This window comes from Athalia rosae, chromosome 2, assembly GCF_917208135.1.
Source record: "Athalia rosae chromosome 2, iyAthRosa1.1, whole genome shotgun sequence".
Taxonomy (NCBI): domain Eukaryota; kingdom Metazoa; phylum Arthropoda; class Insecta; order Hymenoptera; family Athaliidae; genus Athalia; species Athalia rosae.
The window spans coordinates 11,870,325-11,886,567 of NC_064027.1; the positions used below are offsets into that span (position 1 = coordinate 11,870,325).

A 16,243-nucleotide genomic window follows, 5' to 3' on the forward strand; every position below is an offset into this window, starting at 1 on the left:
TGAGTTAAATCGATTTGCTCTTGTGCTTTTTCGGTGTACAAATCTTTGAACAGATGTCGCTTTCAGGTTTGCAAAACACTTTTGCAAAGGAAGAATCCCCTTGATTCCAACCGAATTAGAAGTTACGTGTCATTACATGGGGGAGGAGCATCTTCGTTGAAATAAAACTCGGAGAAAAAATGATTTTTCTTTCAATTGTATTACAGGTACAAAGATCTCAGGATCCGTGCAATATTGTAGAACCATTTTTCGACAGTGGGCATTTTTTACCATCGGTAAAGGTAATTTTTTGTTACGAAAGGTAAAAAGATGTAGATCTCGTGCCTGAACCTACATCGATTCCGCGTTCCAGACATCAGACATTCAAGCTATATCACTGAGGAATATAGCTTTATTGGAAAGATCGTGTGTGTTCGGATGTTCCTCGTCAAGTTTTGGTCCTCGGAATAACGAAACAGATTCAAAACGTGTATAAATTTTTATAATCTGCACGATTTTATTTTCGTGGAGAGAAAAATCTTTCTAACATGCACAGCATAGGTACAATATCCTCATAGAGAGGTGGTTGACGATGATGAAATTTCGTTCATCGAGGGAATTATGGTGAGAGTAGTAGAGTCGTAGTTGTCAAAGGGAAAGATACACATTTCTCTGTATTGTCTGGACATAATACGCGGCTACTCCACGCGATTCGAAAAACATCAAAATATTTTCATTGGATCCCTGTAACCGAGCATCCGTTATGTTACAATGAAACGTACACGCCGCGGTCCGGGAATCCTCACAAATCGCAAAGGTATATACGGATACCTCGAATTCATTTTACCTTTGCGGACTCGTCGTTTATATCTTGCCAACGAAACGGTACGCATAAAAGCACGATTACACGGTGTCCATTTCATAGGTAAGGAAGAAAGCCAGCAAACAGCGAACACTCACTTCCAAGTTCCCTTTTTCCGACCAGCAGTTTCGATCTCTTTCCTCACTTTTGGTCCTAGTGGGCGGGTGGATGGTATTATTTTCGGTATTTTGCCGATTCAATTGTGTGCGATGAAAAGGCAGCGTTTAACAAGAGTTTAATAAAAGGCAAACAAGGATGTCTTGGCTGGGCCAAGGATCCTGGATTATTTACTTTGAATGGAGCCAAAGGACCGCAGCTGCTGCCTCACTGATTCTTCGCTCTCTGGTACATTCGCGTTTGCCGTGTTTACCCGCACATCCTTCTCTTCCAAGAATGAACTGAGGATTTTGAGCTTCGGACTGTAACAGTAGGGTAAACAAATTTCAACTTTATACATGTATAATGTGTACAATTTTGCATTGCCAGTTTCCAGTCTCGGATCATAAATTATTTACCGTGCTGTTGCGCGAAACGTGTCCAACTCACCCATAATTATCTACATCGAGGGTGGCTGAGAACCGGAAGGACGTGGCGCACTAAAGCTCTAACGAGACCGTTATTCTTCATGGAAAATTAAAAAATTTTACATAAATTTAACGTAGTTCGAAGATTTCGATCTGTTAGATCGTTTTCACTCTTGTGCGATGCACTCGTCGAGACTAGATGGCCCCCAAAAATCTCAGCACATTCCGGCCACCAAGAGAGCGTAAACTCAAAAAATTGAATTCGCGAATCCCACTGCATCTGAACATACTTACTCGTCATGTTTGGCAAATAACTTATGAGATTTCTCATGGGTCAGCCATTCTGTTGGAGGTATATGAGAAAACCCTTCTCCAAACCGAACGCCGGAAGTTGTCATTTTGGGAGAATTTTAAGAAAAAGAGATCGAAAACATTAGATGATTTTCAGTAAAGGCTGATCAACGTCGAGTCGCTCGACCAAACCTTCCTCAGAATTGCCTCTTTCATAGCTATAACATGAAATAATAGTGCAGGAAAAAGTGCAAGTATCAATTTCTTTTACCGCCTGGAGAGCGTTCGCCCCTATCTCTGATAAGCTTGAATGAAATCGCGGTGCAGTGATTTGAGAACCGTATATAGTACACGTACCCATAGATATATAGGTATACATGAAGTTTGCGGTTCGAGTAACATAACCCGCCTGATATATATAAGAGGGTTGAAAATATTTTTACGGCTCAGGCCAGGGAGGCGGTTTAAGTTGTGTAAGCCAGCCTAACTTTGCCGGCGGCGGCAATCGATGCTGATGTAATTATCCAAACGTTGAATTCTTTATCGGGCTGAAACAATGGCGTATTTTCAGACCAAACAACATCGCGTATACCCGCCGACTGCAAGGGTGGTAACCCCTGGCGTTCCCTCTACCCCTCTACCCCCTTCTCCTTCTCTGTTGATACGATGTAATAGAATAATCTGTGCACAGAAGCACATTACCGCCGCAGGAACGACTCACATATTATATGTATAATGTATATAGGTATAAAGATGTAGCTCATATGTAACGTGAATGCGGTATATCCCTGCGGATCAGCAATCAGCCAAGAGCCCAACTGTGTTATATACCGTGTATCGTATGAGGTAGTCGGCGCCACATTTTTGTAACAAGGAAGAATTTTCATTGGATTCTTTTGTCTTGAGTTTGAAAAGTGCATTAGTGAAGCTCAGGGTTGAGAACCGATCGCCAATTCGATTGATGATTCGTCATCAATTGTCTAACTTGATAAAAACAAATTTTGGAGAGTGAATTCCGTTTGAATTCCGCAAAATTGTTGCCAAAGCTCTGGGATTCTGACGATGAATTTCCAAACGGATCAACGGAATTGAAAACTTCCAAATACGAAGTTGTACACAAGTCGTAATTCTCAATCACTGCTGGAAAGTTATTCGAAAGTTGTGTCTTCGTCAACCAGCATGAGGCGCAAGTTTCATTAGTCTCGGAATGAATTTTCCAACTTGAGAAAAATTTCAAGTGATTCGATTTGAATTTCTGATGAAGTTTGCGGATAACTTGATTGTTCCTAAAGTTCGGTGCGGGTTCCCGAAATAGGCATTCTTTGAACCAGAAGAAACATCGGAGAAAGAAGACAATCGCAACGATCCGCTTTCGGAGTACCCACATCATCTTTTACATCAAATTGTCTAGTTGAACTGCGTCGGCAGGAAAAATACAAAGTTGGCGAAGTTTTCATTTTTGCACAGCGAACGGATTCCAATCATAATTACAAATGCAAAAGATAACACTGCACTCATCAGCTATCCCTCGGTTATTATAATTTTACCGATCGGTTTTCCTGCTTACAAATTCATTACACTCAACCGAGCAAATGAAAAGTCCAAGTTTATTACTCAAGAGCTAACTGTGTTATGGTAGGGTATTAATTTTGTTGTGATTCGAACTTAAGATGGCGACCTGGGGGCTGCTGAGTGCAGGGTATACCCGCGGTGGTAGCGGTAGGAGTTTCCAGTCGCAAAATAGGGGTAATCCCTAGCGACACGAAAACCTCATCGCGTGATGCGGGTGTGAGCCGCAGAATCAACACTCCTTCGGGATTAGATAACGTTATATATCCCTCGGATATAACACGGATGCCCGGAGGGAAGGTGTGCAAGGCGCGGGTCACATCGGACGAACGGTTGCGGGATTGTTGCCCTTTTGTATTATCATCTCACTTAGTAAAATCCACGCTGAAATAACTCTTTGCAACGACTAAAAGCCTTAGCCAGCTTCACGTCACACATCAGATTATAGTCTGGATCTATGCTAGATCTTTCATTTAAATAAAGCAGAAAATATCTGCACCTATATGCAATATTTTTTCATCACGTAAGAATTTTTGAAAAAAGCTCGCTCTTCCGTCTTTTCTTTTTTCTTTCTTGTCGAAATTTGTGATACGTTGTGAAAAATGTGACGTGTGACATTGAAAACTGGTTTTTGAAATTGAAATAAAGAATCGTGATGTCGCGTGTATCATAAAGATGCGAATAGAACCAACAAATTCGTTCTAGCGGGATGAGCTTTGAAGATTCTTTCTTTTATTTTTGTCGATCGAAGCGAAGATACAAAATGAAGAACAATCGATAATTACGCATACAGGTGATGAGAAAAATCCGTGGTGTAATATGAAATTTTTCTCAATTGTTATCTACGTAGCCGTAGATGGCTGTAGGTATGATGCGGGTTGCGCGACGTTATAATTGGTTTGATCGAAAATATGACAAACCGCCTGGAAATTCGCCATTATACATTTACGCAATCCGCGCTGTCCAATTATACGTAAAATTAATTGGCAATCGATCTCGTTTGGCGTTATCGTTGCATTCGACTCGGGAACGTATCCGCAGAGCAAATAAGTCTTTGACTACAACGATATGTTAACGCAAAGCGATCATCGCCGACAACCAATGTTGCGCCCGCTGTCGAATCACGCTGCTGATCACGCGTCATTCTCGTGTCTACATTTCCGCAGCTCCCGTGCAACTCATCTCCTAAAATTAATTTCAACGTACGAAGGACTTACACTAACAGTAATTCCTGCATTCGCGTTGTATCAATCAGGTGTAATTTCCCCTGATAATTAGGAGCTTGCCTGCATAGACAAGTTTATGAAACGCTATGGACCAAAGTACCGAATTATACCTTTGATGTTTTTTTGATTTTTCGCGATATCGGCGCACCCCTTATTCCAACATCTGAAAATCTGAAATTTCTCACGTGAGTAAATTACACAGCGATAACTTAGGAAGCAAATATTTACCGCAACGAATTATAATCTGCGTGAAAATTGTAATACCTATGCGGATGTTGGATATCTTTTCTGTAAATTTTCTCCCCTAAGAATTCGGCATCTTTTATGATTCTAAAAGTATAAGAAGGCGTATTCAGCTGACGGTAAATACCCGTAACGTTGTAGTGCAGTATCAGTACAAGATACAAGTACGGAATATTTGGCTTCGGGCGGGTCGGACGAACGCACAAGATCCGACTATAGTCGAATAGACCTGCCACCCCATCAAGTTGATCGGCATCAAAATTTCATCTCAAAAACTTTGGAAAAACGTTCGTTTTCCGCGGCGGCTATACGTAGACAGGACGTGCTAATGACGGAAGAATATACACGTACGGGTATATCCCCTGGTCAAAACAGACAAAACGGATGTTTTCACCTCTACGAGCACCAGGTTAAGTGGATGTCTCGGACCCCTGCGGAGCTCGTTTCTCGGGGGTCACAGCGCTCGAGTATCTTGGCTTAAAAATCAAAGGCTTTCTAACTACAGGAAACACCCGTGAAACTGCGTCACTGTTGCAACTCCGCGGGACGTTCATCCCTCATACATTATGAGGGAATCGTCGAAATTCGAAAAGCAATAGGCTTAACACGCCGCAGGAAAGAAACTCTCAGGGGTAAACGTGAATGAGAAAAGAGGAGAGGATAAATATCGCCAACCATCGACCGGTGTATACATACGTACGGATATATACATATTGTAACTAACGCATTTTTGATCCTTTGAAAGCGTCCTCGGTACGTATTCGGTCGGTTGGGCTAATTCCTGTGAAATAGATACTGTTAAAATTCGGATAAAAAAATGTCTTCTGAAAATGTACAGAGCGCGTCATTCTAAACTTCGAGAAGAGGAGGAGCCTCGTTTGGTTTACTTGCGCAGTAGAAGCGCCGCGCTCGCGAAAAATGTCGAGAATGAGAAAAGTTGACCGAAACTACAGCGCGTTCAACGCATGTGGAAGTCGAACGGAGGTCAAACGCATGTTTACTAAACAAAGGTCCACCCAATCTCGGAGTCCGGAAAAACTCACCCTGTACGAATGGAAAGTGGGCATATATTCTCTATATCGTGAACTACCGTTGGAACAATCATCACCCGATGATGACAATGATCGGTTCACTAGAGTTTTTGGTTGATCGGGACCAAGACGAGAAAAATTGTAAAATAAAGACCACATTCTGATATCTAACAATAAGTATAATTAATAATAATCCGGATGTTGCGAGAAGTCCTGTTTTCACCCGAGGGAATTCAAGGATGATGTAGAGCTGCAGAAGCGGTGCCGGCGTGGCTTCAGGATCGAGCTGATATCATACACGTAGGTATGTATGTAGAGGCATATAATATAGAGTCGCGTCTCGTCTGGCGAATAATGTTCTGGTAATGTTTTCACGTTACCTCCGCCGAATAAGACTTGGAGAAAATATATTCAGTAATGCCCCTGGGGTATGAGAATATCCAGGGCAGAATTCACGTGGGGATAATCCAGGGACCTCATCTCCCGACGGAGGAATATCTGCGGCGTGAACAGTCTGCGGAAGGTGTTATACACGTATACGGTATAGTTTCGTGAAAATATCACTGGAATCCTGGGGATTTTCGAAGAGGATCTGCGTTGTCAAGTAATTATACGTAAAAGTACTTCATCACTTCGACGCCGAAATCCTTGGGGATCTCAATGTTCAAATTTCTTCTCACAAATCCTGTCGCGAAGCCGAAAAAATCATAGCAGTCTAACACGTCACCTGGTATGTGTTCAATATATCGTCATCCTTCGGATTGCAAAATGATTTTCTTTCGAGCTCAATTTTTTTATATTTTTCAGTCGCTCGTCTCAAACAATATATCGAGAGACAAAAACTATAAGCGTGTGGCGCACACTTTATTTACCTTCGATATGTTTCATGTCACAAGGGCGTATCCCGCAAAAGTGAACAAGAGAATATTGAACTTGAGAATTCTGAGTAAGTAGAATATAAAGGTACCGGTAGCTTGAATGTTTTTCGCACCATGGGATCGAGTGGTCGATCGACGACCTCCGATTTCATTATCATTTATCATTATATTATTATTTCATTTGTTCTCAACGATATCTTGATAATATCTATAGTTGAACGGATACCCCGGCAGCATATTCTGACGTTGACAACGCAATTAACTTCTCTTTTGTACCGTCAACGTAAGATCCCATATACTTGTCGCCTGCAGAGCAATAAGCAGAAACGGGCGGTTGTTGTTATAACAATAGAGGAATTATTATATTCATGAATTCTGATTCGTTATAGGGAGAAAGAGGCGCCTGGCCGGAGAGGAGTAAAAAGGGAGATAATATAAGCGAATAATTTCAACAGATACGGCAATCTTGACCTACAATTTATACACGCCCCTTTTCAGCACGCGCGCATACGATCATCGGTTATACCTAGATTTGATCCGTGTGATAGGGGCGCGTCGTCAAAAAGAAGATAAAAATCTACACCACCGTTAAAATTTTATTCCTTCGAACAAAATATGACGATTAAACTTAGGAATATTAGCGAAACAAATATTACATGATCACCCGCGATCGCGCGTTCCCTTGATTGGTCCGTGTAGGATATAATGGTAGCGCGAATAGCGGGATCGTTTGCTGTAAAATTTACACGTTCAATAATATGTAATATTAGGTAATTAACGAGCGCACCAAATATCCTGAATGGGTGACACAAAATGGAGGCTATGGTCCGTGGCGTAGCTAATCTAACTTCCCCTCGAACCATGCCTGCATGAACTATGGGCAGAAACATCACATTGACGTATTATAGTTCAAAATCGTGTTTACACCCTTTTCATATACGTACATATGTACCTAGTATTGTATACGTGTATAATACGTTTGCATGTGTCGTAGATGAGCGTGAGGAAGCCGATCGCGTTCGCTTGTATGCCTAATAAACCGCCTTGCCATTATATGCCGAACAATGAATGATTAAGGTGGTGCGCTTATATGAAGTTCATAGCGTGGGTACATACTAGAATTTCTAGATTTCAAATCATTATATTATTTCATTTTATTTTTTCAAGCCATTTCAACATTACTTTGTCACATACAAATGCAGCAAATCGTCGTTATATTGAAAAAGAAAAACAAAAAAAAAAAACATAATGGTGGTAACTGAACATACAATTATTTAAACATTTATAGATTAGATACAATAACATACGTGTACAACGCCGTTCTGCAACAATCTCGTTGCGAAAATTTTCATCCATCGAACATATATGGTCATGAACCTAGCTATTGTCGGAGGGGTCGTAACAGCGTCTTTTGTAGATGTTGGTAGGTATATATTGGGGTGCAGATTGTAGTGAAGGGATCCGATAGACGGGATCTAGATCTCTGGATTCGACCACGATTAACGTCCGGATTAGGATTAGGTTTGGTATACATACGTACGTGGTACCTACAAATGTATGGATATATTTTATGCGTTACACCACCCGTCATTCGCACACGAGGTGAAATATATAGGTATACCCGTACGCCTAGACGACGCGTGTGCGTGCGCGCGAAGAATAAATGATCGAATGAATGAATGCGTGCAGCACGTATGAGAATTAAACACGTACACGGTCGAATGGTAGGTGTACATACACGCCTATGTTTACGTACACATCCGTAAACACGGCGTATCCAATATGTATACGTGTGCAAAAGCTGCACGCATTTTCCCATCCCTTAATTCTCGTATTACAACGGTTCTACATTATTAAATCGTGCATATGGACGCATTATATGTACGATGGATTTAAATAATTGAGGAGATATTTTACGGATTACGAGGTTGGTGCCTGCGGATATGAAAATCCTGCAGATATACGTATACGTAGCGTATACCGTATGATTTATCCCGAATCGTTATCGACCGTACGAAAGTGAAAAACCTCATTTTTCTCCCGGTAAAATGTACGAGAGTAATTCGATTCGCTTCCGGATGTCGTCCGAAATGTAAAATATCGAATCGAAATGAAATGAGATTTCATTATATGACACGTGAAATGCGACGTATATCGCAGATATGATATACATATATCACGGTTCAGTGTGCAAAAATCCGTAATACGTATACGGGGCGTTTCGTCTGGTTATTAACACTAAATGCTTCGGTTCCCCCTTCCATGCCGTCACCGAACCCACCCCAGTTTGAAAGGTATTCTTCCAGTTGTCATCGCGAAATTCTGTCCCTGGGAGAACCCAGTTTTCTCCTAGGGGATGGAACTCGAGGCCACGCCCCACAGCCAATGGGAACGAAGATCGTAGGGTGCAGATTGAAGGCAGCGAGGGTGGCGCTTTGAGTGAAACTACGAGATCGGGGCGTCGTGTCTGGACATTTGTCTCTTCTAGTCATCGAAACGGTCCCCGACAACAGGGAGTCAAAATTCGCCAACGAAACTATAAACGCGACGGCAATTTCAGTCCCGGTTGAAGTTGAAACGACCGTTTTTTCTTTCGCCCCTTACAATCATTCGTTTGTTCATATTTCATGTATGTTTTATGTATTCTCTTCCGCATACCTCTCGACGAACAAGCCGTCGAACTTGTATCGCCGTGTAACGCAGTGCTGTGAACATATTCGTAGGTCGTTAATTATTCATTTATTCCACGGAATTCCGAAAAATCCGAACAGGGTCGCGGCGAAAAGAAAAGTTTGTACGTTACACAACCCATGTACGTGGAATTACGCACGAGAGGATAATTTTAAATACAGAGAAGAAGATAAAAAAATTTTCCGGTGTTCGAATCCATAATCTTGTCCAACTGCTCCCTCTACCTCTCCACCCCTCCCTCGCGCACGTTATTTTATTCCGAAAACGAAAACGAAACGATTTTAAGATCGACGGTGATAGTTTGCCACGAGATAAGCAACACGATCGATCGTTGATGTGAAAGAGTTCGCGGTGCAATAAATGAAATTAATATGGCTCTGGGGTGTAACTGAAAGTTACGAGAAGTAAAAGAAAGCATAAAAAAAGAGATGCTACGGCGAATGTCGGGTGAAAAATCCGGAGTGGCTCAACCGGTCTAATTCCTCCTGCTGCTGTTGCGGGAATAATTGGTAAAAAGTATTCCGCTGTGTTGCCGAATATTTGGAACATGGTAGAAAGTACTTTCGGTGGCGACTCCCCGAAATCAAGATCATCGATGTCCGAACCTTCCAGCCCGCTCCAAGACGGACCAGGACTATCAGGATACAGTCATTCCTACCTCTACAGTTACAACGCTGAGAGACTTCATCATAAATTACTCGCCAAATCCGAATCCCAAATACTGTCGTCCAATTCGAAGGGAGATCAACATCAGCAGCACAATGCGGATCAATTACTCGATCGGGAACGCGCGTTCTGCAGGACCCTTCACAGCCCTTGCAACACTAGTCCTGCGGGAGATCAAGTAAATTTCCAGTACATTCGTCCGTCGACCCAACAAAATTCGAGGCCAAGTTCTTCGGCTACGATGTCATCGCCGACCTCAATTTTCACCATCGATAGCATACTGGCTCCTCGTTCGGGTTCGGGGAACGTGACTCCCACTAGTTCTGCCGGCGTAACGAATCCCCCGAAAACACCGGATCAAACCGTTAATTCGCCTCCGAGAAACGCAACGATTCACCCTCTCCAGCAACAATTACACCACTTGGCTTTTACGTCGGCAGATTTTCTCGGTAGGTTCATTAAACTTCAACGATTGTTTGGCGATTGGGATTTCGAAAGAACGAATTTCTTTCACTATTTTTAAAGTCGGATCGGGTTGTTTTCATTTATTCTACGTTCGACTACGCTGTTGACGTTGTGCGAGCGTAACGTACAACGACCTATCTCGGGTCGCCGAAATTAAAATTTTGTTTTGTTTACTCGTGAGGTTTCTCTCGACCGGGGTTGTATCAGAAACCCCATAAATGCGGCGCGAGCTTTTTTTCGCTTACCGCGTCCTGCTATCGGAACTTCGTACGCACGAACGTATGCGTCAGTGGGTTAATTCACATCCCCCCTAGAGGTGGTGAGAGTAAAAACTTCAATCCTCCTTCACGATCGTCGATGTTATTCAATTGATTTTCATTCGGGAATCGTACGTACGCGGTACCTATAGTCCGTTGCAATTTTAAATCCTCCTCGAAAAATACGAATAACGTTCTGCAAAATTTTTTTTTTTTCCAACGCGTAGACGGGCCGCAGAGGATTATTTATCTCCCGGTGCATTCGAGACGAGACAGAATCCGACGTGAAATCTAAAGGGCGCGTTCGTATATAAAAGTAGACCAGCTTCACCGTAGCGTATACTACATTGTTGCGGCGACGGCGCAGTTTTCTTACCACTTTTCAAAAGCGTTAAGTATATTTCTTTTATTTATTTTATTTTATTCCATTTTTTTTTTTTTTCTTATTTTTTTTATTCCTATTCGCGCGCGTCCCGACTCTCGAACTAGAAACGCATCGTCGCCCTGAAATCTGAAATCCGTATTCCTTTCGCCCCAACGATCACCCGGCGCTTGCAAATCTGACGCGAGCTTCTCGATCGAGGAAAGAAAATCTCTTTTTCTATGGAGTAGGTACGTGTTGAGGTGTGAGTTATAAATATGTATGTGTATAAAAATCCCACTGCGCGAGCTAAAGAGTCGGTTCGGCTGGGGGGATGAGAGGGGGGGCGGGCATTTATAGGGGCGAAATGTAAGCAGCTTTTTCGTTTTTCGCTTTTTTTTTTTCTTGTAAGATTTTAAATAAGGTCTCTTGGGGTAATAGGAGACGGGTGGTCGCGGTGTGGGGTATCTCGACGCCTCCGTCACGTTCCGTTATAGGGAGCGCAAAGTGTACGTAAAAATTTTCTCCAACGCCTCTGGAGAATTGTATAATCTAAGAAAATCCTTAATGGACCATAACAGCGGCGAAGCTGCAACGTAAAAAAAAAAATATTCCGGATTTAATTCTTAAATTCTATTAAATATATTTCGCCAACTGCACGGTATGTGTAAAGAATTCGTGGATTCGGATTTTAGAGAGTTTCAATAAAAAAAAACTATCACAAAGAAAAATAAATAAGATAACATGAAAATGGTTTCTCATGGTTTTCCGTTAATTGTTTCAGCTGCCGCTTATCCAGGTCTTTATCCCGGGGGTTACGTGGCGGCGATGGCTGCCGCTGGAGTTTCTCTTCACGGGCAACCGGCGTTTTATCACGCGGCTCATCCTTATCACATGACTCAAGGTGTTCCAGGAGTTGGACCGATGACGAAAAGAAAACGTCGTCATCGTACGATTTTTACCGAAGAACAATTGGAGCAGTTAGAAGCTACTTTTGACAAAACTCATTACCCGGATGTCCTTCTCAGAGAACAATTGGCCCTCCAAGTTGACCTGAAAGAAGAACGCATCGAGGTGAGTTTTTGTTTACGAGTAAGAAGCGAAAAATTATTTTCAATAGATTCGGTCCCTCGCAATAATCAAAATTTCTTTTCACAATAAGTCTCTTGGGTGAATTTTCCGGCGAGTTTCAACACCCGCAGGTTGACCTTGAACACTGATAAAATTTTGAACAACTTTTAGTTTCGATACAATTCCAAAAATGACACATCATCATTCGCTACGCTATTGCATGATAGTATTGTTATCCCATACATTCGAATAATATGGATTAAAATCTTACACAAGTATCGCGTTGACGGCCATAATTTTTGGCGGGTTCGAATAATATCCATCAGAATTGTGTTCACAAATATTTGTAAAGCCCTTGAAATTCTTTCCCTTTAAATTTGAACACGAACGGATACGGTAGAATTATTTTAACAAACATGCGCTGACATACCTCATAATATGAAAGTCGAAGGGTTTTCCCAGCCACGATGACGAACTCGAACAACCGAAAAGATTTGGTACAAGGGGCGTCCAGAATCGGGGCTTGACAAATTGCTTAGACACGGTATTTTTTTTTTTCGTCCTCCGATTTCCGTTTGAGTATCATCCTATTCTTACCAATATTTATCTTTTCCCTATGATTACTGTTGCTATTTTTTGTTTTACGAAAAACGCAAGATATTCGGTTACTCTATGGCAAATATTTGACCTGGCTGCGGCGTTCAGTCGATATGCACAATTTATAATGTAAGCAAAGCCTAACCGTCGGAAGTGAGTTGTTTGTCGCGTTAATGCACAAAGCCTATAATATTTTAATGTGACTAAAATGTTCTGACATAGTCAACTACTGTATAATGGTCAAGCTGCTGCGCACGATCGTGTATCGTTTGTTTAACAAATTGAACCAGTAATATTATATGCATGTAACCGAGTTTTTTTTTGTCCTTCATTTTGTCAGAACTATTTCACGCTATCCATCGTACTGCACGATAGACGTGTGTGATACGTATATTGATAATTTATACCAATTGAAGCCCTCGAAATATTTTTGCTATCATTATCAACCGGTGTGAAATATATCACTCGATGCGCGCAATAATTATCACTCGATAGAAAAAATTAACTCGAATTCCTGAAACAAAATACAAACAAATAATTGTAGCATTTTTAAATATCATGTTAATTTGTAGCAGAACCTTCGATGATTTGTCGATCCTATTTCATTATTACAAATTCTCAACTATCGACAGTAAATACCATTGAACTTCGAGCTAATATTATTACAACAAGCTCTTCCGCATTTCGACAACGGCAGCGGGTCGGGGTAATCGACCACAATGCAACTACCCCGGGGTAACCGGGCTTCTTTTACTCAGCACAGTTACCGTTAACCGACTTCAACCACTTGAGAAAAAAGGAACCCGCTTCTCTTTCATTCTTCTCTTTTTTCGTTTACCTCTTCCGTTGTTTTTTTTTTTTGCTATATTCGAAAAAGCACACAAAATTACACCTTACTCAATCCTCATACGTACATGTAGAACGACGAACGTTTAACGAGAATCCATATTCCGCGCATAATATCATTTCTCCCGGGTTCGGTAAATCAGATCTTGGTGTTTTTTTTGTTTGTTTCTTTCTTCTCTTCTCCCACAATTCACGCGCGTCAAGTTTACGTGGACCACCCAGGTGGAGGACGGTTGCTTTTGGATGTTTAGAAGCTCGTGTATACCAAGTGGACCCGACTCTTTGCGGTATGTAACTTATTGTTAGTTCGGAAATCTCGGATCATGTTTGCGACGAAATCTCATAGCATCGGGTTTACGATCGTGCGAGATGTACGCGATGGTACACCGTGAATGATATTTGCATTATGGAATCGGTCGACGCGCGAGTTCGCCAAGTATCTTTACATTCCTATAAATTTGAATTTCGAAAGAAATACAAAAATTTGTTTGCACAGACGGCTCTTCACGTAAAAGCGAAGCGATCATTCGAGAACTCCGGGGTATATACTTATGTCTCACCCCCGCGGCTCCTACCGGTTTTACTTCTTTTTTTTCTCGTTCTCTTTTCTTTTTCTTCTTCTTTACTTTGTACCGCTTCTTCTTATTCTCTTCCTATTCTGTTTATTTTATTTAATTTCTTCGTTTTCTTTTTACTCCCCAGTCTGTCCACTGCAAGATCATAGCGATTTACCCTATATATGCGGGATATACTCGTATCGTTATCATACTTTACAACCGATTTTCTTTAAGAGGAAAAAATCAAAAATCGTCATCAATCGCTACGGCGATTCTAATTTATCGACTATAAAGAGAACTGGGTAAACATTGTGAAACGATACGAGCAGAGAGAAATTTTTTTGAAGGGAATCTGCAATATCATTAACGAAATAAACCAACTGTCGATGGATATATTGTGTATCACTTTTCTGACTAATCGATTCAGACAGGCGTGTCATATAGAAGCGCGGGGACGTGCTACACGAGTTCAAAGTGTTTGATCCCCTCCCCCTCGCCCTTCCACCGTGCAATCCATGTTTTCGCGTTTTCCCTTCCCTCTCGTTCGATTCTTGCTGCACCCTTAAAATTCCCTGTAATTGTTATACCGAAAAATCAGTTCAAACCTATACCTCCGTCGAAGTATATGTCGTAGGTAACCAGGGCGTTGATTCTCGTTTTCATATTTTTCATACACTTACAAATTACTCTGTACCCGTATTGCGTATAGGTTGTGATAAATACCATGGAATTGAAAAAAGTGGCAAAAAACGCATCTCGTAGTCTGTAAAAAGTCATAGACATATATTAACAACGATTAATTATTCTTCCGGATTCCACATCTCATTTATCAGTTATCTAAATCACTTCGACGAATTTCATGCTCCCGAAATATTACTGTTACAAAACTTGTAAATTATCGTGTGAAACAAGCCGACGGACCATAAGACATTATTTGTTAGAATCTTAACGATCCGTTAAGAACGATAAGATAGTATCGAGATGATACATGATGGCGGGAGGAAATATTGCGTTGAACGGTTTATAAAATAAAGACCTTCGGACGTAAAAGAAACGGGCAAATTAACGGAGGAAAAAGATTTGAATCGTGAAATTTATATATTTCGTGAATTTTTTATATTATTTATGTTTTTAATGAAATTTTGCTAAAATTTTTCGGGATGTTGAAAGTAAGCATACTGGGAAAGGTCCGATTGGATTTTTTGTTTCCAGAAATGAAGTAGGTATAGTAAATATAGTAAGTAGATAAGAAAACTCTGTCTTTAGCTGTGAAATTTCGCACCTTGGAGAAAAAAAAAAAAAAAAAAAATGTATTAAGGAAGTCCTAATCTCCTTTTATTACCCCGAAATTTTGAGTAAACGTCTGACTGTGAAAAGGCGCATTCATTTATTTTTGGGAAAAGTAAATAGTCGCAGACTGCAACGATCGCACAGTGTTTTTCTTTGCATCAAAGCGATAAAAATCAAAAGATTCCTAGAATTTTGCGCTTAAGTCTTCACCAGTTCCGCACCCACCCAACACTTTAGGTAGCGTCACCTCGAACTTGAGAAGAGCGAAAAGAAATGAAAATATAGGAACCCCTACACGGTACCTGGTACTCGATTTAATGGTTAAATTTTCATTCGCCAACTGATTCCGGTACCGATTCTCTCGTTCCAGGTGTGGTTCAAAAATAGACGAGCAAAATGGCGCAAACAAAAACGTGAGGAACAGGAAAGACTTCGAAAGCTGCAGATGGAGCAGCGGCAACGCAGCGACGACGCTGTTCTCATATCACCGATCAGAGCAGCGAATCATCTTACCCTCACCAAAGACACGCATGACCAGGACACCGACAGTTCCGACCTCGAAGTTGCGTAGTTTTGAACCCTCATCGACACCGTGACGATCTAAGCGAAGTCACTTTACCGTTTCATTGTGTGGAACTTTTCGATGAACATGAATTACCGATAAGTTTCATTCTCAATTCTGGTCCTCGCACATTTTTAACATTATTGTCATAATTATCGCGATTATTATTATTTTGCTTCCGAGTTGGAATTAGTTGAAGCAAAAAGTGTTAGAGATGTGTGAGAAATTGGTTGAACGATATGAAATTTATTCACCCGCTCGTGAATGAGAAAAAAAA

General features: G+C 41.2%; 1 protein-coding gene across 1 annotated transcript; it reads left to right on the forward strand.

The window, feature by feature from the left end:
* The first annotated feature begins 8,862 nt into the window (after positions 1 to 8,862).
* Positions 8,863 to 16,232, forward strand: LOC105683419 (homeobox protein goosecoid). The gene is made up of 3 exons (XM_012395994.2): positions 8,863 to 10,409; positions 11,828 to 12,117; positions 15,775 to 16,232. The coding sequence occupies exons 1-3, from the start codon at positions 9,842 to 9,844 to the stop codon at positions 15,973 to 15,975; spliced, it is 1,059 nt and encodes a 352-aa protein (XP_012251417.1). The 5' UTR covers positions 8,863 to 9,841; the 3' UTR covers positions 15,976 to 16,232.
* Positions 16,233 to 16,243: the final 11 nt, after the last annotated feature.

Excerpts from the sequence above, each read along its gene's own strand:
- LOC105683419 (XM_012395994.2), top strand. The coding sequence starts at position 9,842 with ATGGTAGAAAGTACTTTCGGTGGCGACTCCCCGAAATCAAGATCATCG. Across the intron at positions 10,410-11,827 it reads TACGTCGGCAGATTTTCTCG|CTGCCGCTTATCCAGGTCTT; the intron begins GTAGGTTCATTA and ends TAATTGTTTCAG. Across the intron at positions 12,118-15,774 it reads TGAAAGAAGAACGCATCGAG|GTGTGGTTCAAAAATAGACG; the intron begins GTGAGTTTTTGT and ends CTCTCGTTCCAG.